General features: G+C 40.7%; 1 protein-coding gene across 2 annotated transcripts in view; it reads right to left on the bottom strand.

Annotated features, from left to right (window-relative positions):
* Positions 1–23109, bottom strand: part of TUBGCP3 (tubulin gamma complex component 3) — a 119913-nt gene extending 96804 nt beyond the window's left edge. For both annotated transcript variants that reach the window (XM_063459763.1, XM_063459772.1), the window contains exons 1-5: positions 22829–23109; positions 6313–6420; positions 3563–3630; positions 890–967; positions 494–711 (exon numbers count right to left, since the gene is read on the bottom strand). In XM_063459763.1, the coding sequence (XP_063315833.1) occupies positions 494–711; positions 890–967; positions 3563–3630; positions 6313–6420; positions 22829–22904 (548 nt within the window). In that variant the 5' untranslated portion in view covers positions 22905–23109. The remainder of the gene's footprint in view (positions 1–493; positions 712–889; positions 968–3562; positions 3631–6312; positions 6421–22828) is intronic.
* Positions 23110–27331: the final 4222 nt, after the last annotated feature.

Here is a 27331-nt window from a genome sequence, read left to right as displayed (position 1 = left end):
ATATATTTATATTATTGACAAAAGAGAAGATTCAGTTTGCAGAAAATCTAGCACAAGTTTAAAAAAAAAAAAAAAAAATGTAAAAAAGAAAATTGGGATTTAATGGTTAATATATTGAAACCTCCTATACATATATGTCACACCCTCATCATCATCTACAAATTGGAGAGAGATGTAAGGCAAGCTCTAGCACTATAAACACTACAATTAATAGTAATTAACGGTGCTGTATTTATCTATGGGTTTCACCCTGTCCGGTTTCCCCTACATTGTTTTAATCAGTCAGACATATGGAGCCACTCAGTTCTACACCTATACAGTGTCAAGGGTGATTCTTTCCAGATTGCACCAACCAGCACCAAGAGGCTGAGTACACTAGGCATATCATAGAACAGCAGAAATGTACTCACAATAGCGTTACTAGCTGAACAGAATCACATTTGATAATGTAGAATTGTACTTCTTGAATTATTGCTGTAGCAAACTAACATACCCTTGAACAAAGGACTGTGGTGTAGGAGTAGGTCCATTTAAGGCATACATGCCAATACTGCCAATGCCACTGCTGCCCATGCTAGCAGAGCTCTGGGTAGACTGCACACTGCGATCCTGGTAGTTAAGTTGCAGACTCTGAGGCCTCGCATAATAATATGGTGTTGAATGTGCATCACGAGGCAGAGCCTGGGCGAATAGCGATCCGTAGCTAGATACCTGCAATCAAACAGAGAAGCTAACTTCACAACACTAAAATTAAAGTCAAGTCTGAAAAATTAAACTGGCATCCATAGAGATAGGTTAGATACTTCAAAACATGCATACTACACATCACAAAAGGTCCATTAGCAAATAACACTTCAAAAACTGGCACATTAGTCTTAATATAGGTTACCTTGTTTGGCTGCTTACGAGGATCTTCACTAAGGCTTAGCAAGAGGTAGAGTATAGACCATCTGTTTTTCAGCACACCCTGGAACAGAAAAGTTGATGTTTTGTGACATTGCAGTTAATACAGATCTTTAGGTTGGGTATGTAAAACATTTTCTATTTCTTAAAAAAAATGTAATAACGTTTTGTTTTTTTTTTAAAGTAATTTTTCACTATAACACCCTAACAGCGTCTCACTTGTTTCAGAATTTCATCAGACTTGTACTTGTACCAGAATGGTACTAAAGACATCAGTCTATAATTATGAATGCCATAGCGAGAATAGGATTCGCATATTTATCAAACACCGAACATATTCATGGAGGTAAGCAGCAAGCAAACAGTTAAACATTAAAAAAAAAAAAAAAAAATCATCACACAGATCTTCAGAAACACTATAAACCAGGAAGCACCCAGAAATATGGTGGATCACATCATATGCAAAAGAGGTTTGCTGAAGTGCCTTGTGTGTCTAGAGTCTCGTTTTTCTTTAGTTTACAAAAATGCTAGAATTCAGATACAATCTATCACTTTTATAATTCATTGCAGAATTATAGAGCATGTAGAACCCTGCATGCCAGTCTTTTTTTTGTGGTCTGTGTTGCACCCTACATTAATTGCAGTTATGTGTAATTTTTTCTTTATTTTTTTTCAGTGGTAGTGACAGCTTCTATTAGATTAAAATAGTCGACTACTTGCAAACTCTGAATTGGATTGTGGCTGTTATTAATACAGCATTCAGAACAATTTAGAGGAACTAAACACTGGTCTACATACATGCCCATTTTGGATACGTTTTGTTAAATAAGGTAATGGCAAATGATGTCTGAATTTTTGCCACTATGAGCCCCGGATCGTCATAGATAATATTCTAAAAATCTCACTTTACTTAGACTTTAGTAAATAACCTTGCTTGTCTACTTTTATACATTGGTTAGAGCCGATTTCACTGTATATGATGGAAAAAATAAATAAATAAATATACACACACACACATCAAATGTTTAATATAAACTGAAAAGGAAATTATTATTTTATTTTTTTTAAACAAATTTTTTAATAAAACACTTTTTTGTTACAATAACCTTTGTTAGTTGGCCATCTCTCCCTTCAAGAAATAAAACATAAAGCAAAAAACAACCTTTAATTCAGCACCGAGGCCAAGTTCTCCCAATTCTGCAACCTGATCCTACTGTAGGTGAAGCAACATTCTGGAGGACAGGCTCTGGGAATTTCTTGGATGGCACAGAAGGGAGGGGCATGCTGCCTTTAGTTACCTGTTGTAAGCGTGTTGTGCGCGCTGACAACAGACATCAAAATATTAAGAGATTTAACATCTGCAAGAAGTGGTTTCAGAATGGCTAATGACGCACTGAAAGCTATATGTTTTAACTATATGCAGAATTATTTCAACCTGAGGTCCCACACATACAGACTAAAAGCACCATTACCACTTCAAAACATTGAAGTTATCATTTAATCAGCAAAAACAAAATAGAAGAGAAAACTAAAATATAACTATAATAACGAATAATGTCAAGGCGTTTAAAATGCTAACCTTTTGCCATGAAAGGATTAAGTTTTTCTCGTAAGTCATGAATTTTGATATCAAAATAATACAGGTTTACGTTTATAGATTACGTCCCATTCATCCCACCAGCCAGCACTATGCCTTGTATCTTTTCACCCTCTTCATAATTAATTAAATGTATTATTTGATAACAAGAGAATGGATAATCGTTGTTTCAAATAGCTCCTTAAGTAACACTTGTCACCCATTGGAGAGAGGTTCTAAAACCAGAGAAAATTGCCATTAGCAAAAAAAAAAAAGAAAAAAGGAAAAGAATAAAAAAAAAAAAAAATCAATGAATGGAAGTGCATAAGGTGTCCTTTAAACTGCTTTACTTAAATCGATAGGGTTTAACCTTCAATGGAAGAAACAGTCCAAAAAGCTTAAACAAGTAAAAAGTGCATTAGATAGAGCAGTGCACAATTAAAACAAACACAAACAGTGCAACTATTGAATTTAGTGTGTGTTTAAGAAGGAAAAAAAATCCATACCCAACAAGCATGCTAAAAGGACTTGATAGTTTATATTAATATAACCATTACTTCTATATAATAGCTGAAAAACAAAATGTCAGCCCTTAAACAAAGAATATAAATGTTTCACTGGGTATTTACAGACTATTAGGCTTTGCCCCTCACCTCACAAAAAAAAAAAAAAATCCACAAAATTAGTTCACAATGTCAAGATTTTGTACTAGGGGCTTAGAATGAGCGTGCATCTGGTCTGGAATTTAACCAAAGGTTTGGTGCTAGTAAATTATAGGAGTTGGGGGCAGGACCTGGCATTGTTCCCACCCATCACTATGGGCATCAGGCAGGGGCTTAAATTAATAAAATTGGGGGTGGAAAGGCAATTGTTTATCCCTGGTACCCACCCGTGACAGGATATGGGGGCTCCCCAATAAGTCATGGATGGAGACATGCCAATGTTCATGCTGCGTTCCCAGTGTCTGTTTACGAAGGTACAGACCTGAACACTTAATGATCAAAATTATATCACTTAAACTGCTGTATCTTTACAGCAGAATACTGATGTTTAGTCCATGTTGTAGATGCATTTAACACTTACTTGTGACTGTAACTTTCGATGAAGTTCTGAAAACAAAGCACCATCTGCTTCTCTCCTCTGTCTCACAACTGAAAAATAAAAATTCAAAACCAAATGAGAGTTCAGCCACACAAAATTTTGTGAAACAATTATTGGGCACTGCATATTTCAGTTTGCACATCCACCTTTTAAGATTGCATTTTAAAAATAAGTTAAAGCAACAAATCAAAATAAATTAATATAAAAGTTACTTTTGAACGTACCTAACTTTCTGCAAATCTCAAAGAACTGCGGCTTCTGCAGTAAATATGTAGAGAACAGAAGGTGGCCAACCTCTGAGCCAATGCGATGCCAATATACAGCACGTGTTTACTGTACATGTGCAGTAGCCAAAACAAGGGATATTTTATACATATAAATAAAAGCAGTTGACTGTTTCCATTCATGAAAAAAAAAAAAAAAAAAAAAAAAAAACTATATGCAGACATGCACATACATATCACTTGCACAATGAAACTAAAGCCCTAAAAGAGAAATGTACAAATATATATATCCCTGAAATCACTCGGCAGAGTTGGGTTCAAACAGCAGAGACGTTAAATGAGTAAACCAAACCATTTATCGTCTCAGTAACTGAATAAATGAAAACCACTTATATAACTCAATGTTAGACATCCATGTCTCCCATTCACTAATATTCAAGAAAAGTCATGATTGGTTATTTTGATTATGTACACATTTCAGTATGTTCTTCCCTGCAAACCCTTGTGCTAAAGAGGCTTGTTTGAAAATTATGACTCACCAAACAAATAAACATTTGGGAGCTGCAGAGGGATCAAACCATTTCATAGTTAGAGGAGTAGAGGAGGACCAGGGCCCAGATCCACTTTCCATTATAATAGTTCTTTGACAAATATGGAGTCGTCATACTATTTTCAGTCCTCACTAGATAGAATAGGCCCATATTCATTTGGCCTACAATATAGTTTTCCCACAGCTGATTATCTACAGTGCTGCACTGATAAGCACAACATGGATGCTGGCACACAAACGTGTTCATTTCTATTATGCCGAGGTTCTTAAACTTTTTGACATCAACCTTAAATACTGTTCATGGCATTAGCTCAGTGCCCCAATCTTAAATACAACCAAAAATACAATCTAACATAACAAAACATTTGGGGAAATGCATTCTGAAGACTCTTCCCAGTGTCAAAGACATAGTTCAATAGTCAACGTTTGTTCCACCAATAAATAGAACATTTCAAATACAGAGATTTTCTTTTCAGAAATGTATCACCTTATACATCATGATGTTGCAGTCTAATGTACTGGTAAACATTACCAGAAATAGCACACTGACAATGTTATTTCTGGTAAACAAATCTGCTTTTTCTCATAGACTGCAATGGAAAAACCTATTCACCTATCCAGAAAGAGATGTTATGCCATAGTGAAATCAAGTCTACTAAGAAGTAAAACTAAACACAGTGTACAAACACTTTGTAAGGTTATGGTGCAAATAGGTCACTTTCCCAGTTTTCCTGTATACACAGCGTCTTCAAACTAAACAAATCACTACCCTTACTCAAATCTGACATGTTTCCACGCAAGTATTTCCCCAAGAAGGGATTGCTGGTAGTTCTAGCCATAAATCGGACCTACAAACTCCCAGTAACTCTGCAATGTCCATAAAAGCCTGATGTTTAAAGTTTTATGCAATATGCAGACCACTCCCATAGAAAAACATGGAGATGCCAAGAATCGATGAGCCTCTTTTTGGTGAAATGTGGATTTCCAGCAAATACATACACTTCAAATTCTATCATTTATTATTAAGTGTTTATAAAAAATTTTTTACGAAAGTTGCAATGTTTGGACACCAAGCACTACAACAAAATCATTACATATTTTTGTTGTGGTTTTGGTCCCTTGATGCAGTCCTTTTTCTTACACAATGTGAAAAACTACTGTTTCTGAGAAACAACAGTGTTTACAATAGCACACATAGGCAACATTTGACACTCCAGATGTTGTGGACAACATCACTCCTGATGGTTTGTCAGCATCATGGCTGTAAGGGCATTATTGGGAGTGTTTTCCACAACATCTCGAGTGCTAAAGGCTGCCTCCCTCTGCTCTAATGACCAACATCCAGCCACAAGAGGTGCTTCTTTCAAGTTCAGCTTCTCTATGAGACACATTGGATTGGAGAGCACAGCAACTATCCCACATGTGCCATAGACACTCCACCAATAAGAAGGATTTAACTGGACCAGAGATCATCAGGAATAATGATCTTTTGGGATGATTGTGGGATGATCAGATTGCAAAGGGTAAGTTGCAGAAGTGCTATATTACAGGTAAATTGAATTACTTTTTTTTTGGTGTTTTTCTTGGGGGAAAGTGGGAGAGGCGGGGTGTTCACACAAAGGATGTCCACTAATCTAAACTAAACAAGGAAGATGTCAATATTACACATGTATTTAAAATATTAGATATTTTATTTTTAATGTTCATTATATATTAAGAAAGCTATTCAAAGCACTCTGGAATTTTAGAGATTTATCTGCCACAAAGTACATTGTGATACTGTTTTTGACAATCGTGTTTTTATTTGAAGATCCAGTCCTAAACATTACAGAACATAAAATGAAAAACAATGGAGGTGCAGTGTGTTTAGAGTGTCTACACAAGGAAGAACCTCCAGCATATATTGCACATATGAAAGGGTATCGGTAAAATGTATGATAACATTTTAAAATACCTACACTCTTTTTTAATTTTTTCAGCTACAAGAAATTCATCTCGCTCAACAGTAGGGGCAAAATTACTTCCAATGACTCGAACTGCATACTGAAACTGTTGGGCCACATCAGCTGAAAGAATGAAAAAGAAACAATGTTACACTTTCTCATTTTTAATTTACATATAACCTGATTGTTACATCTACAACTTTAACAAGAACATAGTTCATCAACAGAAATATCACTCAAGTAATCCACCAAGAAAACCTTTTAACAGCAAAGATGTTACAAAATATTGTTGGGCAATAAAACAAAAAATGAAATGGAATGTTGGCCTATTTGCATTAGTCTACACACTCAAAGGCCATATTTTAAAAGACATTTTACTTTCTTTAATCCAGCAGGGTGCAATCAGAGGTCCTGTCAGACTTACCAAACCTTGATCCCTCAGAGCTACTTCCAGGTTTCGCCATTCGGAACTCCTCCCTCCTATATGACGCAAGCTTTCCCCGACTTATATGGAAGCCGCGCCAAAAGTTAAAAACGCTTAGTCAATTTTGCTCTTCATGATGAAACTTCTCCTGCTAAGCTCCTACCTGATTAGACCTTTAGAAAACCGAACCGAACCGGACCTCCTAATTGACCAAGCTGACTTCTCCAATCCCAGATCCGGAATGGTTTAACTGACCATCCTGAGCTCTATAAACCTCGAACCGGATTTGCCTTTAGACGTTGCGGATTTCTCCTACGCTCAAAACCCGGATTGTTACACGACCTCTCAAAGTTATAGGATTCCTTGGCGGAATAAGTATTATTTCAAATCTCTGCACTGCTTATTCTTTGGCTGCATTTAATCTATATATATATATACTCTGCTACTTGACTCCCTCAATAACATTGTTGCAATTTGCTACAGTATCTTATTACCATTACTTGCTATTTTTTCCTCAATTATTATACCTGCATATAATTTTAAGCCTTGCAACTACTGAACTACTGCTACTGGAGAACTGAAATACATTTTGTTTCATAACATTTGATGGGAGAGTGGAATTCTTTTTGCTCAATTCAAGACGTTTTTTCCCCAATTTTGTGGAGATTCCCTTATAGGTATAGTCTTCCAATTCCTGTTGTGTTCCTTACTGAAGCTTTAATTGGGAAAAAAAAAACAGGCCCATTCAAATGCTTCTCATAGAGAAGCCTTGAAATTGGAGGTTTAACTGGCTCAGAGGGCAAAGGCAATACTCTTCAACTGTTTATCACCCAGGGCACACCAAAGCGCTTCCCAGAATTGTACCACAAGCAATATACATTATAAATAAGAGTGATAAACTGCATACACAGAAATTACATGTATTTCCTTTTTTTATTTACCCAAAAACTAGATGCATAAATTTTACTTCTATAATCAATATACACTTGATATAAAATAAATATGGTGATGTAATGCAAGGTATTTGCTGTAGTTATTTTTGTAAATTTGTATGTTTTTTTTCCCCCCCCTAACAATATAATAATAAAAACAGGTCACACTAGAAATATTGCATTAAATATGTGTAACGGATCGCCTGGCACCCCGACTGGGTACCTCAGTTGGTGGATGCTCCTAGTGCTTCCCGGCTCCAAGCACTCCACTTGACACCATAAGCACTGCAGACCCCAAGAACCGCCGCAGCTTGGTTGGGGTCTAGCTGTCTCCTACCCACCCTGGACCTACGACAAGGCTCCAGGTTCCAGTGGGTGAACCTCTCTTTCTCCAGAGAGTGAAGCAGGAACAGGAACAAAGCTCTTACAAGAGCTTAGTGATTATTCAAGGGAGTATGCAGAGCATAGCAATCCCTTGTAGCAGATTCCCCCAATAAAAGAAAGGACTCTAGATTGAGGGTGAAGTAGAACTGAAGGTTTATTGCCATAACTTGGAATACAGTTTTTCAGGCCAGATGCACACCCCCTGGACCTGATGGAAAACAGGGACACAAGAACAACAAGCCAATAAAAACCATAGTTTTACATTCCCTCCATACAGTGAACACAATCCCTCCCCTCTGCCTGTGATATAATTACCAAAGACAATGGACTAACTCAAATTAACTCTAAGCAGAAAAAAAACAAACATATCCAAAAAAGTCACCCAGATCGGTTCAGGGGTTCAGGAATTTCCTGGAAGTCTTATTTTTGCCCCACAGTGCACATGGTCCCATGCCCAAAACAGTTTCATACACTTGACGACAAAACAATGTTGGACGGGGGGCGGGGCCGGGCCGCCATGCTGACCGGTCGCATGGCGAAGAGGCTCTGTAGGAACCGGGCCTTTGGGCCAAAATGGGCAACCTACAGCACTCAAACAGAGCCTGTAAATACTCACGCGGCAGTGGGAAGGGTAGCGGACTCCGAGATCGGGAGTTTCGGACCCCCCAAGGGAGACAAGGGACTTCGGAGGCTGCGGCCTACTCTGAGCCCACCCCACGTTGCCACAAGCTGGATGAAGGCTCACCGGCCCCGTTCTCCACCGTCTGGGCCGGGGGAGACATCCCGGTCCACACTGGGAGGACCTCTGGCAGACTAAGGGGCGCCGGGTAAGATGGCGGAGGCGCAACACAACCACGTACCGCTCTGCCGATGGAGCTACACCAGACGCCTAGACGACGCACTGTGCAGAGGACACAGCGACAACTCCACTGCTGACCCCAGACAACCCACCCGCAACTCGCGCTCCCCCTGAATGGGGAGAAGAACCGGAGGGGTTCGATGAACCCATCAACGCATGTCACAGCCAACAAAGCCTGTCCCTGCCAAAAGGCGACCCGCTGGCACCCGGAAAAGCTCATCGTCTAGCTCCATACAGAACTGCCCTATAAACCTGCTATGGACGGTAAATGCCACTCTATGGTCAATCTATACATGCCTAAGGGGGACAACAGATCCACACATGCCACCTAAGAACGGACACTTTTGGAAAAATCATACCTTTCTCCCTCCCCTTCTCCCCTCCGGGTCTCACAAGGACACATGTACTAGTATAGACTGCTCGCTCCCAGTGGCTTCCAATCTAAGCCTGTTCCTCTTAAAATGTTGTTATATTTGCCTTCTTTTCTTTCAATCCAGCATAACCAGACTAGCTTGTAAACCTCACTCCATTCACGAATACCTAACTTGATAACATAATGTGAATTTCTTGCCACAATAAAAGAAAGAATTATAAAAAAAAAAACACTGCTGGACAATTTAAGATAGCCGCAGCCACATGTTTGAATCTGTTCCAGTTAAAAGTCCAAGGGGCAGAGTCAGTACTTTTGAACATGGGTTATCACAGGGCCCATAGTCCCAGGGTAGGAGGCTGGCAAACAGGCCCCTCCAAAAACCAGTGGCGAAGTTGATTTAGTCACAATACAGCTATCATAGAGTATACAGTTCTTCAAAATAAAACTTAAAGAATTTAACCTTATGGAGGGGAGATAAAGATGAGGTCAGAGAGACAAGGAGAGATGAGGAAGAAAAGTACAGCCTGGGTTGGGGCGGGAGGGGGTACAAAGAGAGGGGTCAAAAATGGAGAAGCAAAATAAAAAGGAGAGTGACACTACAAAATAAAGAAAAAGTGCTGGGTAGGACAAACTACCTGAGGCATTCAGAGATACTGCAATACAAGCGGGCAAGGTGCCCTTATTTATAATGCGACAACAAATTCCATAGCGCTGTACAACAATGGGTGGACCAACAGACACGTATTTGTAACCAGACAAGTTGCATGCACAGAAACAGAGGGGGTTTAATGACCCTGCTCAAAGGAGCTTACATGCAAAAGAGCACTTGCCACAGGGTCACCATGCACAAGCACACTTGTTTCTTCTTCTTGGCCGGGCAGCGGCCCATCCAGCACTGCTCTCAGCAACCATGTTGAAGCACTCCTATCACAGAGCTGCGGCACTGTGGAAGCACTGTGCAAAGGGACTTAGAAAGGGAGGGAATGGAGGAAGAGGGCAAGGGATTTACAAAAAATACGGGAAGGGAAGAAGAGGGCAAGGGATTTGCAAAAAATACGGGAAGGGAAGAAGAGGGCAAGGGATTAACAAAAAATACAGGAAGGGAATGGAGGAAGAGGGCAAGGGATTAACAAAAAATACAGGAAGGGAATGGAGGAAGAGGGCAAGGGATTAACAAAAAATACGGGAAGGGAACGGAGGAAGAGGGCAAGGGATTTACAAAAGGGAAGGGAACGGAGGAAGAGGGCAAGGGATTTACAAAAGGGAAGGGAATGGAGGAAGAGGGCAAGGGAAGGGAAGGGAAGGAAGAGGGGAAGGGAAGCGAAGGAAGAGGGGAAGGGAAGCGAAGAAGAAGGAGGGGTAGGGAAGGAAAGCGAAGAAGAAGGAGGGGAAGGGAAGGAAAGCGAAGAAGAAGGAGGGGAAGGGAAGGGAAGCGAAGAAGGAGGGGAAGGTAAGGTAAGCGAAGAAGGAGGGGAAGGTAAGGTAAGCGAAGAAGGAGGGGAAGGTAAGGTAAGCGAAGAAGGAGGGGAAGGTAAGGTAAGCGAAGGAAGAGGGGAAGGTAAGGTAAGCGAAGGAAGAGGGGAAGGTAAGGTAAGCGAAGGAAGAGGGGAAGGTAAGGTAAGCGAAGGAAGAGGGGAAGGTAAGGTAAGCGAAGGAAGAGGGGAAGGTAAGGTAAGCGAAGGAAGAGGGGAAGGTAAGGTAAGCGAAGGAAGAGGGGAAGGTAAGGTAAGCGAAGGAAGAGGGGAAGGTAAGGTAAGCGAAGGAAGAGGGGAAGGTAAGGTAAGCGAAGGAAGAGGGGAAGGTAAGGTAAGCGAAGGAAGAGGGGAAGGTAAGGTAAGCGAAGGAAGAGGGGAAGGTAAGGTGAGCGAAGGAAGAGGGGAAGGTAAGGTAAGCGAAGGAAGAGGGGAAGGTAAGGTAAGCGAAGGAAGAGGGGAAGGTAAGGTAAGCGAAGGAAGAGGGGAAGGTAAGGTAAGCGAAGGAAGAGGGGAAGGTAAGGTAAGCGAAGGAAGAGGGGAAGGTAAGGTAAGCGAAGGAAGAGGGGAAGGTAAGGTAAGCGAAGGAAGAGGGGAAGGTAAGGTAAGCGAAGGAAGAGGGGAAGGTAAGGTAAGCGAAGGAAGAGGGGAAGGTAAGGTAAGCGAAGGAAGAGGGGAAGGTAAGGTAAGCGAAGGAAGAGGGGAAGGTAAGGTAAGCGAAGGAAGAGGGGAAGGTAAGGTAAGCGAAGGAAGAGGGGAAGGTAAGGTAAGCGAAGGAAGAGGGGAAGGTAAGGTAAGCGAAGGAAGAGGGGAAGGTAAGGTAAGCGAAGGAAGAGGGGAAGGTAAGGTAAGCGAAGGAAGAGGGGAAGGTAAGGTAAGCGAAGGAAGAGGGGAAGGTAAGGTAAGCGAAGGAAGAGGGGAAGGTAAGGTAAGCGAAGGAAGAGGGGAAGGTAAGGTAAGCGAAGGAAGAGGGGAAGGTAAGCGAAGGAAGAGGGGAAGGTAAGCGAAGGAAGAGGGGAAGGTAAGCGAAGGAAGAGGGGAAGGTAAGCGAAGGAAGAGGGGAAGGTAAGCGAAGGAAGAGGGGAAGGTAAGCGAAGGAAGAGGGGAAGGTAAGCGAAGGAAGAGGGGAAGGTAAGCGAAGGAAGAGGGGAAGGTAAGCGAAGGAAGAGGGGAAGGTAAGCGAAGGAAGAGGGGAAGGTAAGCGAAGGAAGAGGGGAAGGTAAGCGAAGGAAGAGGGGAAGGTAAGCGAAGGAAGAGGGGAAGGTAAGCGAAGGAAGAGGGGAAGGTAAGCGAAGGAAGAGGGGAAGGTAAGCGAAGGAAGAGGGGAAGGTAAGCGAAGGAAGAGGGGAAGGTAAGCGAAGGAAGAGGGGAAGGTAAGCGAAGGAAGAGGGGAAGGTAAGCGAAGGAAGAGGGGAAGGTAAGTTTGAGGGGAAATTATGGATTTTTTTTTAATTTGGTATTTTTTTGCCCCTATAGAGTGAGGAAGGTATGAGGACTTAGTAAGTGGCAAGGAGCACATATTCTGTTTTTACATAGCTCCCAAATAAAATAAACGAACAAACAAAAACCAAATTGCAATTCGGTCTTTGCTTCATTCAATGTAATTCTAAGTGTTTAAGTGTTTCAAGTGGGCAGGTGAAGCCCATGAGGTTAACATCATGCAGGAAACACTAAGATGGACTTTGATTCGGACAAGAAATAGACGGGTAAAAAAAAGTGAAATGAAGAATAATCAAAAATAGAGAAGTCGAAAGGGGGATAAATGCCACTTCCACTTTAAAGGGTCAGTCCACTGTAAAATATGTTTAGTTTTCTTTTGTTTACTTACAAAAAAAATGCATGTATTTTCTTTAACATGTTCTTTTCTGTACCTGAGAAAAATAGCATGAAGAAAAAAATAATAAAGCTTCATATCTAGTTTCTGCAGCTATTGCAAGCCCTCTCTGACTTTCAGTCACTGTGGTATGTGGATTAACAAACAGAAAGGTATAGTTTGTGGCGCTAAAAAACAGCTGCTAGAACACACTAGTGGGATTTAATCACCACAGTCCCACAATAAACATAACACAAAAATACAAAAAAGTGTGGTATGTGGCAAGCATAATTTTTCATTCACACATCTCAATGATGTATGGGCTCAACATTTACACTCACCACTAACAAGTTAAAGTTCAGCTCTGGCAAGTAGAGTATGAAGAGTGTGCTATTGCTTGCGTTGGTGAATAACCAATACCTGGCTAGTATCAGAAAACAACAAATTGTAAGCCTTGGCTATAGGACAGCACATTGAGAAGTATTAGCATCAAGCTAAGCGCAACTGCCACTTCCATTAACTCTGTGGAGCTAATGGAAGCAAAATAAAACTCCAGGGCTGTCTCTGAGGAGGGGGGGGGGGGGTTAACCGTAATTTATACATGTGAAGATTTCTATTGAAAGTAAAGCACACTTAATATCCATAAAGCACTTAAAGGGAAACTATAGTGCCAGGAATACAAAGCTGTATTCCTGGCACTATAGCTACCTCTGCCTCCCCTCCCTCGCGCCTGCCCAACCACAGTAAATAAAGTGTTAAAACCCCTTTATTTACTTATAGCAATCCCCACAGTGTAGGTAGTTCTCCAATCCCCCAAACATGAGCCAAGACTTCATGAAGAGTAGAACAAGTCTGCTTAATGAGCACAAAGTCATCTCTTTTATACACCTTTTCCCCACAAGGTTACCACCCACGTGGACCTTGTGGAGTACAGGACACAAACCAATCAACACAGTATTGTACAGTTAGACACTCCCAGCTAGTGTACACAAACCCTCCCCTCTGCCTGTGATACAATTACCAAACACAATGGACTAACTCAATTACCACAGGCAGAAAATATCTAGTTTTACCCAAAGTCCAGAAACACCCCAAAACAACAACATATCCCCACAAATTATACATCCTGTATAGCCCTGATCTGGGTGAACAACATATCCAAAAATCACCCAGATCAAAGCAGGGGTTCAGGAAATAACTGGAAGTCACATTTGACCGACCGCAAGCATGGCTTTCATGCCCAAAACAGTTCCACAGATTTAGGCTGTGCGGCCAGTCTATCTTCTTCTCTATCCTGGAGATAATTGGCTTAAGTGGCTGTGGTAACTTAATTATCTCCAGGTACAGGAAATATCTCTAAGTCAGAAACTGTTACAAAAACCACATAAAAATACATAACTCATAATACAATGTTTAACCTATATGTCCAACATATCCCCAGATAGCTTGGATCTGAGCGCTCAATATGTCCAATGTTAAAAGTGCAATATAGTACAAATAAAGGTGGGGTCAGAAAATAGCAAGGGCTGATGGGAGATTGAGGAGGGACAAATCAGCCAGTTTAACCCCTTAAGGACGGAGGACGGTTCAGGACCGTCATCAGCATTTTTCCATTGCCGACCGCTGACGGTCCTGAACCGTCCTAACTTTAAGATGTACTTACCCGATCGCCGTCGTTCCCCCGGCGGCGATCGGCGGTGCTCCCGGTGTGGGGAGACTGCCTGCAGCCCAGACAGTCTCCCCATGGCGGATTAGGACCCCTGAGGCCATGTGATCGCTCAACAGAGCGACCACATGGTCACTATATATAAATGCTATATAGACATATATTATACATATATAATGTCATACTAAGTGTATTTTTATATTAATATGTACTTATATTAATATAAAAATACACACGTATATATTTAAAATATATAATAACTATATATATATATATATATATATATATATATATATATATATATATTATCGCTGAACACAAATATTAGTGATTCAAAACAGTAAAACATATCACAGCGATGATATTGTCAGTGAAAGTGACTTTTTTTTGCATTTTTCACACACAAACAGCACTTTTACTGATGATATAATTGTTGTGATACATTTTCCAGTTTTGAAACACTAATATTTGTGTTCAGCAAAGTCTCCTGAGTATAACAGTACCCCCCATGTACAGGTTTTATAGCGTTTTTGAAAGTTACAGGGTCAAATATATGGGTCAAATATTTTTACATTGAAAATGGCCAGGTTGGTTACATTGCCTTTGAGAGCGTATGGTAGCCCAGGAATGAGAATTACCCCCATGATGGCATACCATTTGCAAAAGAAGACAACCCAAGGTATTGCAAATGGGGTATGTCCAGTCTTTTTTAGTAACCACTTAGTCACAAACACTGGCCAAAATTAGCGTTCAATTTAGTTTTTTACTTTTTTCACACACAAACAAATATGAATGCTAACTTTGGCCAGTGTTTGCGACTAAGTGGCTACTAAAAAAGTCTGGACATACCCCATATTGAATACCCTGGGTTATCTACTTCAAAAAAAATATGTACATGTGGGGTGTTATTCAGCGATTTATGACAGATAATAGTGTTACAATGTCACTATTGATACATTTTAAAAATGTATGTTTTGAAACCGCAATATCCTACTTGTACTTATAGCCCTATAACATGCAAAAAAATAGCAAAAAGCATGTAAACACTGGGTATTTTTAAACTCAGGACAAAATTTTGAATCTATTTAGCAGTTTTTTTCATTCACTTTTGTAGATAAGTAAAAGATTTTTCACATAAAAGTCAAAAAACATGTATTTTTTTCAATTTTTCATCATATTTTTTCATTTTTTTAAAATTAAATTACATGAGATTATATAAATAATGGTATGTAAAGAAAGCCCCTTTTGTCCTGAAAAAAACAATATATAATTTGTATGGGAACAGTAAATTAGAGAGCGGAAAATTACAGCTAAACACAAACACCTCAAAAGTGTAAAAAGATGCCTGGTCGCAAATGTACAACATCGCAAAAACAGTCCGGTCCTTAAGGGGTTAAACTGGTCTGCCAGTGTCCCTGGGACAATGCCCTGCTGGAGAAACAATAAGACAGGAAAAAGGGGGAGGGGTAGAGGCACATTTTCCCATGGATTTACAGGGGCAGAAAAAGTGTTTTAAAATCCAATATGCCCAAATAAAGCTTTTAAAGTGCAATACATTCCAGGGGCTATAGTCACAGGACAAGAGGCTGGCAAGTAGGACTCTCCAAATCTTTGTGATGAAAGTTCCTTAGTCACAAATATTTTACAATCCATCTAAAATGCCATCTAAAATCTAGTTGAGTACGGGGCATATTGCACACAAGGAAAATAAATAGAAAACACTTTCACATTTCCTCTTCTCTGTGCAAGGTGCAACGTACAGGGATGCAGTGTGTGCTTTGCGAGAAGCAGTGCGTGCGAGGGGGTAGTGGGTGCGTGTTAGATGGTATAGGAGCGGTAGGGAGCCAATATGCATATATATTTGACCTTTTTCTCAGGTAGGGGAGACGCAGAAGCCCATGGTGGTCCGGTGGTATTTAGTAACTCTGCCTGCAGAGTTCAGTCCTCTCGCGAGCGCCTCAAAGTGTTGCCATGGTAACCCATGGAAACACTCCAAATAGCAGAGCGCACGGGAGGAACATTCAGCCTCAATGCCCCTCCACCCACCTCTCCTGGCTGCTGTCGCAGACAAGTGCCTTCTGGCCTGTAAGGGAGATCATCACCGGACTGTGAAGACACACAGCTAGGCCGGCGCTGGTCTGGTCTGCATAGATCAGCATGGGATATCAAAGGCTGGCCGCGTATTAGACAGCCCTGATTTAGGAGTCGGCAGTCCATTAGGATCCAGGAAGTGCCTCTAATGGCTGTCAAAAGCAGTCTTAGTCCTGCAAGGTAAACATTGCAGTTTCTCTAAAACTGCAATGATTTCCACTGCAGGACTAAATGGGACAGGGGCACTGCACTCAGACCACTTCAAAGATATGTAGTGGTCTGGGTGACTAGAGTGTCCATTTAATTCCTAAATGGCAGAGAATAGAGCAGTTAGACAGAAGGGCCATGATCTAGAAATCATAACTGCTTCATTAAAGCTAAAGTTATTTTTGGTATTTTTTTTTTTTGCCCCTTTAGCACAGTAACTTTATTCTAAATTAAATGAATACTGTCACTTTAAGTGTTGCAGGATTTAAAAAATATTGTTCTTGTCAGTTTGCCGACTACCACATGTTAACTGAATGAATGAGTACTTAAAGGGTCACTATAGTCACCAGAACAACTACAGCTTATTGAACTTGTTCTGGTGAGTAGAATCATTAACTTCAGGCTTTTTGCTGTAAACACTGTATTTTCAGAGAAAATGCAGTGTTTACACAGGGATCCAGTGATAACTTCACTGGCCATTCCTCAGATGGCTGTTAGAGATCCTTCCTGGGTCATGGCTGCCTAAAATGCATCCAAACATTCAGTATCTCCTCCCTCTGCATGCAGACACTGAACTTTCCTCATAGAGATTCATTGATTCAATTTATCTCTATGAGGAGATGCTGATTGGCCAGGGCTGTGTTTGAAGGATGCTGGCTCTGCCCCTGATCTGCCTCCTTGTCAGTCTCAGCCAATCCTATGGGGGAAGCATTGTTATTGGATCAGGCCACCACTTCTGATGATGTCAGCAGACAGCTTGTTTTTCTGAGGCAAACAGCATGCAGATATACAGCTTCAGACTTGAATACAGTAAGATTTTGCTATATTTATGGAGGCATGAGGGGTCCAGGTGGGCTAGATGGTAGTTTTAACACTATGGGGTCAGGAATACATGTTTATGTTCCTGACCCTATAGTGATCCTTTAAAGCACGGTTGCCAGGATTGAGTAGCACTCCAGTATAGCAACAGGGCTTGCCAATGAATCCAATTCAATATATCCATTCTGTAAGGCACAGAAGCCTATTAAATGTGCAACAGTGGTGGTGCTAGGTATCCTCCTGTAATGCTTGCAGTGCAGGGCTTAGCTCATTAACTAAGGGCATGTTGTTATGGTGCCCGGAAAGCTTCTTTAATTCAGGCAGGAAAAACATGTACAGGGTTATTAACGAAAGTAAGAATTCAAGGTGAATATAGGTGAAGATAATTTCACATTTATGACCAGAATAGCTGAACAGAAAGAATATGACTGCAAATTTTTTCAGTTCAGCTATTTTGACCTTAAATTTGAAATTCACTTTGAATTCATCTTGAATTCTCACTTTAGTAAATAACCCAGTTAGTGCTGATTGCCCCTTTAATATAAAGTGAGGGCTCATCAAAACATTTCACAACTCATTATCAATTAAACAATATTTCATACAACAAATGTCATAATTGCATGGAGACATTATCGACAAAGAGAGCTGGTAGTAATGCTATGGTACAGCGATTCAGAAACAAGTATCAGTTTAATGGTACCTAAAAATAAATGGCTACGAGCTACAAAGCTTTACAATGCATGACTGGGATACAATTAGGCTTCATCAAAGCAAAATAAATGACAAGTGTTCCACTCCACAGTTTCTATTCTTACAGTAGTAGCTGTAACAGACGAGAAAAAAAAAATTAGCTGAAAAGAACCTTAAAATGACCTTGAGATTGTACTTCTAAATGCACTCTGGGACTTCTCTGATTTTTAATCATAGAAAATATGTTTCTATAATATCATGTAGCTGTACTTTCACATGTAACCAAATGTTCTCAGGTAACCATGTTAAACGATACTGTAAAACACATACCGTAATTCATTTCTGGACTGCTACTTCAAATTACACTGTAGTCACAAAGACCACTTCATTTCAATGAAGTAGTCTGGGGGCAGTGACCCTGCCCATTTAACCCTGTAATGTAACACATTACAATGTTTTCAGAAACTGAAATATTTAAATCACAGGGTTAAGTCAATCTCTAGAGGAGTTTCCGCAGCAAGGACCGAAAAAAAAAAAAACTTGGTTACGTGATGCGGAAGCCCCCCACAGAAAAGTACTGATTTACAGCTTCCTCATAGGATTTTGAAGGCGCGTGCGTATTTAGTCCCCAATGCTGCTCTCTGAGAAGCACTGAGTTGGATGTGCACCCTCGATGAAGCTGTAGGGAGGTGAACACGCCTAGAGAGCCTCAGTGCTGAAAAAAGGTACATGGGTGCAGGGGCATTCTAGGAACATTAGGAATACAGATTTGTGTTTCTAACACTGTATTATTTCTTTAATTGAAATGTTGGTCCTCTATTTAAAGGATCACTATAGGACCGTTGGTGCTGAAGGTGATAAAACCCCCAGTTTTTCAGTTACTTACCTTAATCCATCGCCGGGCTCCCTCGGCGCTGGTGACTTCTCCTCCCCCGCCGACCTGAGCTCCCGAGTGGAGCGGAATGCGCGGCAACTGCCGCGCATGCATTCAAACAGTCCATAGGAAAGCATTTCTCAATGCTTTCCTACAGACACTCTGCATGCTGGATGCGAACATCACATCCAGAGTCGCAGAAGCGCCTCTAGCAGCTGTCAGAAAGACAGCCACTAGAGGCTAGATTGACCCTGCTATGTAAACATAGCAGTTTCTCTGAAACTGCTATGTTTAAATTTGAAGGGTTAAAACCTGAGGGACCTGGCACCCAGACCATTTCATTGAGCTGAAGTGGTCTGGGTGCCTATTGTGGTCCTTTAAGAGTTAAGTAAAAATAATAACGGCATTTGATAAGACTATTTTACTACTTCAGACCTGTAACTTTTTTTTTCCCTCATTTTTGCCATACTGATAAATAAAGTGAGAGGATCCTGTTGGCACATTGCTGCTCTCTGTAACGATTTTTTAATTCTGTGTTACAAACAGACAATGGTATGAATACTATATGCATATAGTTTACTACAGTTCAGTAATTAAAGAGTTAAGCATCGTTGAGGATATTTGTCAAAGTGTTCTGAAAAGTGACATTTAAATTCAGTCATTATTTTGGTCGTATTTATCAAAGTCATTTGTTCATAGTCAATTATGCCACTTTTCTCTCAGTAAATGTGGCAGAAATAAATCTAATAAATAAATCTGATAAATGTGTTGTGTCTGTGAAAAATTGTGCTTTTTCAAAAATGGCAGTTGGTTTGCAGAAAAAAAATCTCACAGATTTATTAAATTGCAGCAAAAATGTATCTTTAATAAATCTCCCTTATTGCGTTACTAATTGTTCTGTGATAAAAAGTGTCACGTAATTCTACACTATATTGTACATTTTATTGTTGAATTACAAATCACTCGTACTGCTTGCAATGTTGGAAGGCAACAGTAATGAAAATTATTCAAACATTTTTTTAAAAATGAATTTATCAATTGTAAAATTGCTTTACACATTTTTTCATTTGGTACTCAAGAAAATAAACTGTTGTTTTGAGACATCTAACCAATTTACATCAGATTATATACATATACCCATGCTTTATGACCAAAGTTTTGACCACCCTACTAAATATTTACGGAGTTCAGCTGATTCAGACTTACCCATTGCCAACAGGTGCATAAAATTCAGCACATAGCAATTAAGCGAACACTATAGGTTCAGGAACACTCACATGTATTCCTGACTCTAGAGTGTTAGGCAGCTCTGATCTGCCTGCTTGCCTGACATCATCAGAAGCCATTAACTGAGCTAATCACAATGCTTTCACGTAGAATTGGCAGAGACAGTCAAGGAGGTAGATCAGTGGCAGACCCAACACAAGCCAAACACAGCCCTGGCTAAGCAGCATATGCTCATAGAGATGTATTGATATTTTAGACAATTCAGGGCCTCCAACTTTGTGGAGACAGTTTGCAGAAGGCCATTTACAGGTCCAGCATGATTGTACCAATATGCGCAACATATAGTGCACAAAGGCATGGTTAAACAAATTTGATGTGGAGGAACTCAACTGGCCAGCATTGAGTTTAAATTAAAACCGGCAAATGACAGAGATTGCCTATTTTATTTTATTTAAAATTATCGCGGTTTTAATATTTTGTAGTCATCCACCCATTCTGTCCCCTAATAAAGAATAAAAAAATCTATATTTTCCCGCACACAGCATTCTCTGGACACTTAATACATTCAATTGGTGGTCATACCTAAAAATAGACTGATCTTAGTAAAAACCTTTAGTGATGCAAGGGCCTTACTGCTGTTGATGATTGGCTAGCATGATGTTCACAACAACTGGAAAGCCAATAGGCAACCCCAATTAAAAACTAATTGATTTTCATTATAAATAAACTATGGGGCATACCTATTAGGTCCTGTCCACCCCATAATAACCTAAAAAAAAAAAAGTTTTAAAGGGACTCTATAGTCTACATATAAAAGCAAGAAAGACAGGTCCCCCAGCCTTCCTTCTTGCTTTTATATGTACTTTCAAATATAAAAAATAATTTTCGATGCTTTTTTATATAAAAAAACTTACCTCCGTTCCAGCGCCGAGCTCCCAGCCATGCCGCTCCCCCTTTTTCGTCAAAATGACGAAATCGCGGGGCCCAATAGGACGCTTCTCTGAGAGAAGCGTCATTGCTCCCTTGTGCGCATGCACGACTTCACCACACATGCGCACAGACTTCAGAGGGCAGCATTCATGCCGCCCTCTGAAGCCCTGAGTGCACAACTGCGCATGCGCGCGGCCGCAAGCTGACTGACAGCTCAGCTTGCGGTTTTTGCCTGCCCCCTCTCCTCTCTGACAGGCTGGAGAGAGAGAAGGCGCGCACACAGTGCCTTCTCTCTCCTGCACACGTCAGACGTATCTTAATACGTCTGACGTGTACAGGGCCTTTTTAGGGCCCTGCATGATAGGAAGTCCCTCTGGTGGCCGTCTGAGTGACGGCCACTGGAGGTATTCCTATCAATCAATGTAAACACTGTATTTTCTCTGAAAATACAGTGTTTACATTAGATCGCCTGAAGGGAGCTATAGATCTCATCTGAACAAATACATTAAGCTGTAATTGTTCAGGTGACTATAGTGTCCCTTTAACTTACTTTAAACCAGTGCCGGGAAGCTCCTACCACTGATATTTCATACCCCGCTGTGACATCAACAAGAACTCCTATGGTCCATTCACAGGCTTCCCATAGATATATAGAGAAGCCTGTAATTGGACCAATTTGCCGGCTCAGAGGGAATGCGGCAAGAGAAGGGAGGAGTTCTCCTACTTTTTAAATGGCAGGAGGGATTCATCCACAGGGAGAGAGTGATGGGAGAGCTAGCTTCCTTTTACAGGTGCACTGCCTGCAAGGGTGAGATTTTAATACTGGTCGGCAGTGTGTGCTGACGACACATGTTAAATATGCACAGAATCGATATTGGAAGCCCGAAAATAGTTTATGTCTCCTGGGGATGAAACTAGCCCCCAGAATACAATTAAAATACCTCTGTATGTTCAGTGTGTAAAGGTTAAAAACATAATATACTGACTTTTACCACCATGACCACTTCAATTCACGGGTTTACATGGTTAGGCCAAGCAACATAACCACTACAGCGGTTATAATGTGAAGAATACACTGATCCGGTTTACCAATAATAGGGCAAAACATTTTACAAGTTTGCCCTCTTACCTGGGTTCCCAACAGGGGCACACTGTCCTTCAGTTAGGTGATGCATTGTTTGAGAGCATCAGCTGACCAATCTCAGGCAATGAATGCAATTCTGCGCATAAGAATATGCACAGATTTGACATGAGCTATTGATGCCCATATGATGCTGCTAGAGGTGGAGTTTTATCCCTTGCAGAAAAGGTAAAACAACTCAAGACACCAAATCCATAAAGTGATCATAGTGTGTGTATATATCACTCAATAGACATTTATAAACACAATCACAGTGATCATTTACTAAGGAATGCTTTTAAGTAAAACCTGCATGGTTTTAAAACTGTGTGTACATTTTCCCTAAGCATCCCTAGTACAATAGTTGGTACTGGTCTGTTTACCCCCTACCACAACATTCCATTGGGGAGGTGAAGAGGAGGAGAGGTGAGTGAGTGAGTGTGTGTGTGACCTGTGCAACGAATATTTATAATATATGATATAGTATATACAATGTTTTGCTCCCAATGTGCAGCAGAGGGTAAATGAGGACAGGGCTATTCAGTGTGATCGAAGTCTATGTAGTGATGACATACAATGCGCGGTACAGACACACAGCCCTGTGCACACCATGATGATGATGATGATGATGACAGTGATGGACACATTACCTTCCCCCTTGCCCAGTATCCGGCAGCACAGGTTCTGCAGCAGCACGTTAGGGGATTTCTGATCCGGAGCCGCCATTCTGACAGCAGGCAGGCAGCGACCCCTCCCTGAAAAACTCCTCCTCGGCTAGATTATCCGTTAACGGTTACCGCATCCATTGGCAACAGCGCCATTTTAACAGAACCCGCCGAAACACGGCTGTCAGTTCCCACAATGCCCCTCTCTGTGTGTGTGTGTGTGTGTCAGAGCCTGGGACTGTTGTTGTGACAGCGCTGTTGCAGCCGCAATGTCTCCCCCTAGTGCTGGCAAACAACCTGCGCTCACAAAGGTTCCGGGGCTCAACGGGCGGAGTGCTGGATTATCGCATGCTGGGTGAACACGAGTATCAACAACAGGGCTCCCAAAATTAATGCTGGTTATTGGTGTCTGTTTAGTGCTATTTTGGACAATGTTGTTTAGTTCAAATGTAATTTATATAATATCAATGATTGGTGGCTAACATATATTAGGAGACAGTATCATGCCTCCAAACATTCCAATCCGAATGGGCAGTGTCCTAGTGTCCCAGGATCTATACACACTATATGGACTGCATCTGGACACCGGACCATTACACCAACAGTTATTGTATGACATTGCATTATAAATACATAGACATTAATATGTAGTCCTTTTGCAGCTCTGACATCTTCCACTCTGGGAAGGTGTTCCACAAAATGTAGTGGTTTTCTGTGAGAATTTGTGCCGATTCATCCAGTAAATCATTTGTGAGGTCAGGACCTGATGTTGGACGAAAAGGCCTGGCATGCAGTCTCTGTTCCAGTTCATCCCAAAGGTGTTCGATGAGGTTCAGGTCGGGGCTCTGGGCAGGCCAGTCAAGTACTTCCACACGAAACTCATCCAACCATGTCTTTATGGACCTTGCTTTGTGCACTGGGGCACAGTCATGCTGAAAGAAAAAAGGTCCTTCCCCAGACTGTTCCAACAAAGTTCGAAGCATAGCATTGTCCAAAATGTCTTGATATGGTGAAATGTTAAGATTTACTTTAACTAGAAGTATGGGACCTAGCCCAACCCATGAAAAACAGCCCCATATCATTATCCTTACTCCACCAAACTTTACATATGACACAACCCGGCAGGTAACATTCTCCTGGCATCCACCACACCCAGACTTGCCCATCAGATGGCCAAACAGAGAAGTGCGATTAGTCAATGCGCAGAACTCTTTCCACTGCTCCAGAGTCCAGTGGTGGCATGTTTTACACCTCTCGATCCAACTCTTGGTATTGTACTTTGTGATGTGAGGCTTGCATGCAGCACCTCTGCCATGGAGAGTATTCCATGAAGCTCCCACTGCCCAGTTTTTGTGCTGATGGTCATGCCAGTGTAAGTTTGGAACTCTTCAGCTATGGAATCAGCAGAGCATTTGTGACTTTTACGCACCATGAGCCTCATCACTTGGTGACCCTGCTCTGAGACTTTACAAAGTCTTCCTCTTCATGGCTAAATTTCTGCTGTCCCTAAACACTTCCACTTTCCATTGATACTACTTACAGCTGACTGTGGAATATCTAGCAGGAGAAAATTTCACAAACTGACGTATTGCAAAGATGGCATCCTATCACAATACTATGATTGTATTTATTGAGCTCTTCAGAATGACCCATTTTTTTCGCAAATGTTTGTAAATTCAGACTGTATGGCTTGGTGCTTGATTTTTTATTTACATTTTTTTTTTTTACACCTGTGGCAATGGGTCTGATTGAAACACCGAAGTTAAATAATTAACCCCTTAAGGACGCTTGGAACTTTTCCGTCATGGCAGTTCTACCCTTAAAGTCTAACCCTTTGCTAAGATTAATGCCAGATTGCCGTGATCATGGGCTTAGTGCTGTTTCTGGGTGCCTCAGCGTTCGAGGCAGACCAGCAGCAAAATCACAATTTGGCCATGTGATCACTGTGCTGCTTGGTCTTTTGATCTGCCTCCCTACAACACTGTGTGACCATTAAAGTTGAGAGATGGATTGTTGTGATATTTTGTCTCTCTGCATAGTAAAAAGTTATCGAACCCCCTTTTAACCACATTCTGGGGGGACATTAACCCTTTCCCTACCTGAAGTGACCAGAATACTGATCACAGTATTTTACTGTGATCTGAGTTTGTTTTTACCCTTGGGGTTAACTTACATTTTTCTTTTAACCCTCAGGGGTTAAATCTGTTTTATTACTTTTAATTAAGTTATTTAGTTAGCAGGGGTGGGTGAATGTTAGTAGGAAATTGAAGAATTTGGTAAAAAGTAAAAAAAAAAAAGCTTTAAAAAGTTGAAAAATAGTTTTAAAAAGGATAAAAAAAAGTTGAAAAATAACAGCTATTCTTTGCAGCTATTTTTGAGTGATGAATTCTGGGTTTTCACCCAGACAAACATTTATGCCGAGCAGTATCTGCTACAAAACGAAGAGAGTCACATCACCAAAAAAGGGTCCTACCATTGTACCAGAATTGAACCAATACTGGGCACTAACTATGCTAATGGACATATTTAAAAAGTCCATCATTCGCATGTACTGGTCCAAAAACCCAGTATGTAATACTTCGTTTTTCCCAGATAATGAATAGGCCCAGGAATGAAGCCATGCTGTGTTTTTGCACTTTAGTGATAATTTGATGTGTCCACTCAATAGTCCTCTGCAGTATGATCATCCGTACAAAATTACAAAAATACACCCCCTAATTTCCCAATTTAATAAAAAATTTGGCACAATTTATATCCCACCAAACAATAAATCCATAGCTGCGTCCCTTAATGAAATATAAGGGAAGACTAGGGCTCAAACAGTACCACCCATCCAAAAGATTCCGGTGTATGTGTGTAGGTGAAGATTTCCTGCGTCAGGAATTTTCCTTTATGTCATACCATGGACTTCTAAGCAATTTGGAACTCTGTATTTCTCCTTGTCCCCAAACCAGCTGGTGAGGAGCCCCAAATGAATGAGACAAGACAATGCCAAGTTCAAAGTGACTTCTGAGCGTTTAATGAGCTGTGTAACAGGTTATAAACAGCAGGAAACAGGGGTGGTCGTTACAAGCATTATCCAATCTTAATAAAATCATCTATCTTATCTTAACCTATAGCAAGTTTTAAGGTATAGCTTCATGTTCGGGCCTTGCTCAAAGCTAAATTTCACTATAATTACGCACTTCATATTAATATGCATGCGCACTACGAATTAAAGATATTTACTTATCAGTTCTAAATTATTCATTACTATGCAGTTATGATCAAAGAAAGAAAAACAGGAAATAAGGCCAACAGACAGAAACATACAGGATATAACACCTATTACTTGTTACACGATGTTCTACAGCAATTGTCTAGGGGTATATTCACTAAGCATTGGATATAGATAAAGTATATTATTTCAAATAGCTGGCATGTTAACCAATTTTAAACAGACTGTCCAGCCGGTCATCTGTATCTTAAGCCCTGGGTAAACATAAGCAAAGTGTATTATTTCCAACAATGTGTATACTTTCTAAGTGTAAAGATAGCCTCCTGGTACCCCAGGTTGCCCAGATAAAGTTGGGACTTGTGGGGAAATTGTCTGGGACCTATTAAATCCATTACTCAGCAAGTGATACTTCTATATAGATAATTATTATGACAGAATCCCTATATTAAAAATGCTGTTCTGCTTTGAGACTGTGGCCTGCAGCACTATCCGCAAGACTCACACAGGCTTGCCAACGGCTCTGGCAGAAAGAAAACTGAAAAAGAGGTCGAACTGCTGGCTCTTATTAAAGAGACAAAAAGGAGGTGTTCATCCTTACTACCATTCATAGTGAACACACTTGCAGGATCGCAGTTCGTGGCAGATGGGAACAATACGGGTGCCAGTCTGCATTAAGCAGTACAATAAACACATGGGGGAGTTGACGTTTCCGATCAACTGCTGTACCCATATTTAATAATGAGAATGACAAGGGCATGGTACAAAAAAGTTGGCGTTTTTTAATGCTGGTTGCAACCCACAATGCCGTCTTACTTTTCAGAAAGGCAAATACTGAACTAAAACGTACCTTTCTGGCATTTCAGTTTCAACTGATTTCTGGGCTAGCGAGGCCTAGTGGCAGAAGAATTAAGACAGGTTACGTCTGCTTTCGAATACCACCAAACCGCAAAAAGAACAGGGTGTGTTATCAATAGAGAGGTAACCAGGGCATTAGAACTGAGACCAGTTTTTACTGCCCTGGTTACCTGTCTTAGCCTGGCCTTTGCAATGGAAACCGCTTTAAAGTGGTTTAAACTCTCTAAACTTTTTATTTGTGTTACCCTTGTGATTTGATACATAGGCCCATCAAATCCATCTCTCAAAATTCTACTGTAAAAACGGAAATGGACATGTCTCCTATGTGGCATTGTAGCTTCATGAAATAGTGCCAAAGACCATAATTATAGGTATTGTTTTAGGTAGCTGAGCAAAATTTGGGGATATTGTGAATT

The sequence above is a fragment of the Pelobates fuscus genome, chromosome 1 (genome assembly GCF_036172605.1).
Source record: "Pelobates fuscus isolate aPelFus1 chromosome 1, aPelFus1.pri, whole genome shotgun sequence".
Taxonomy (NCBI): domain Eukaryota; kingdom Metazoa; phylum Chordata; class Amphibia; order Anura; family Pelobatidae; genus Pelobates; species Pelobates fuscus.
This window is presented reverse-complemented; position numbering and strand designations above follow the sequence as displayed.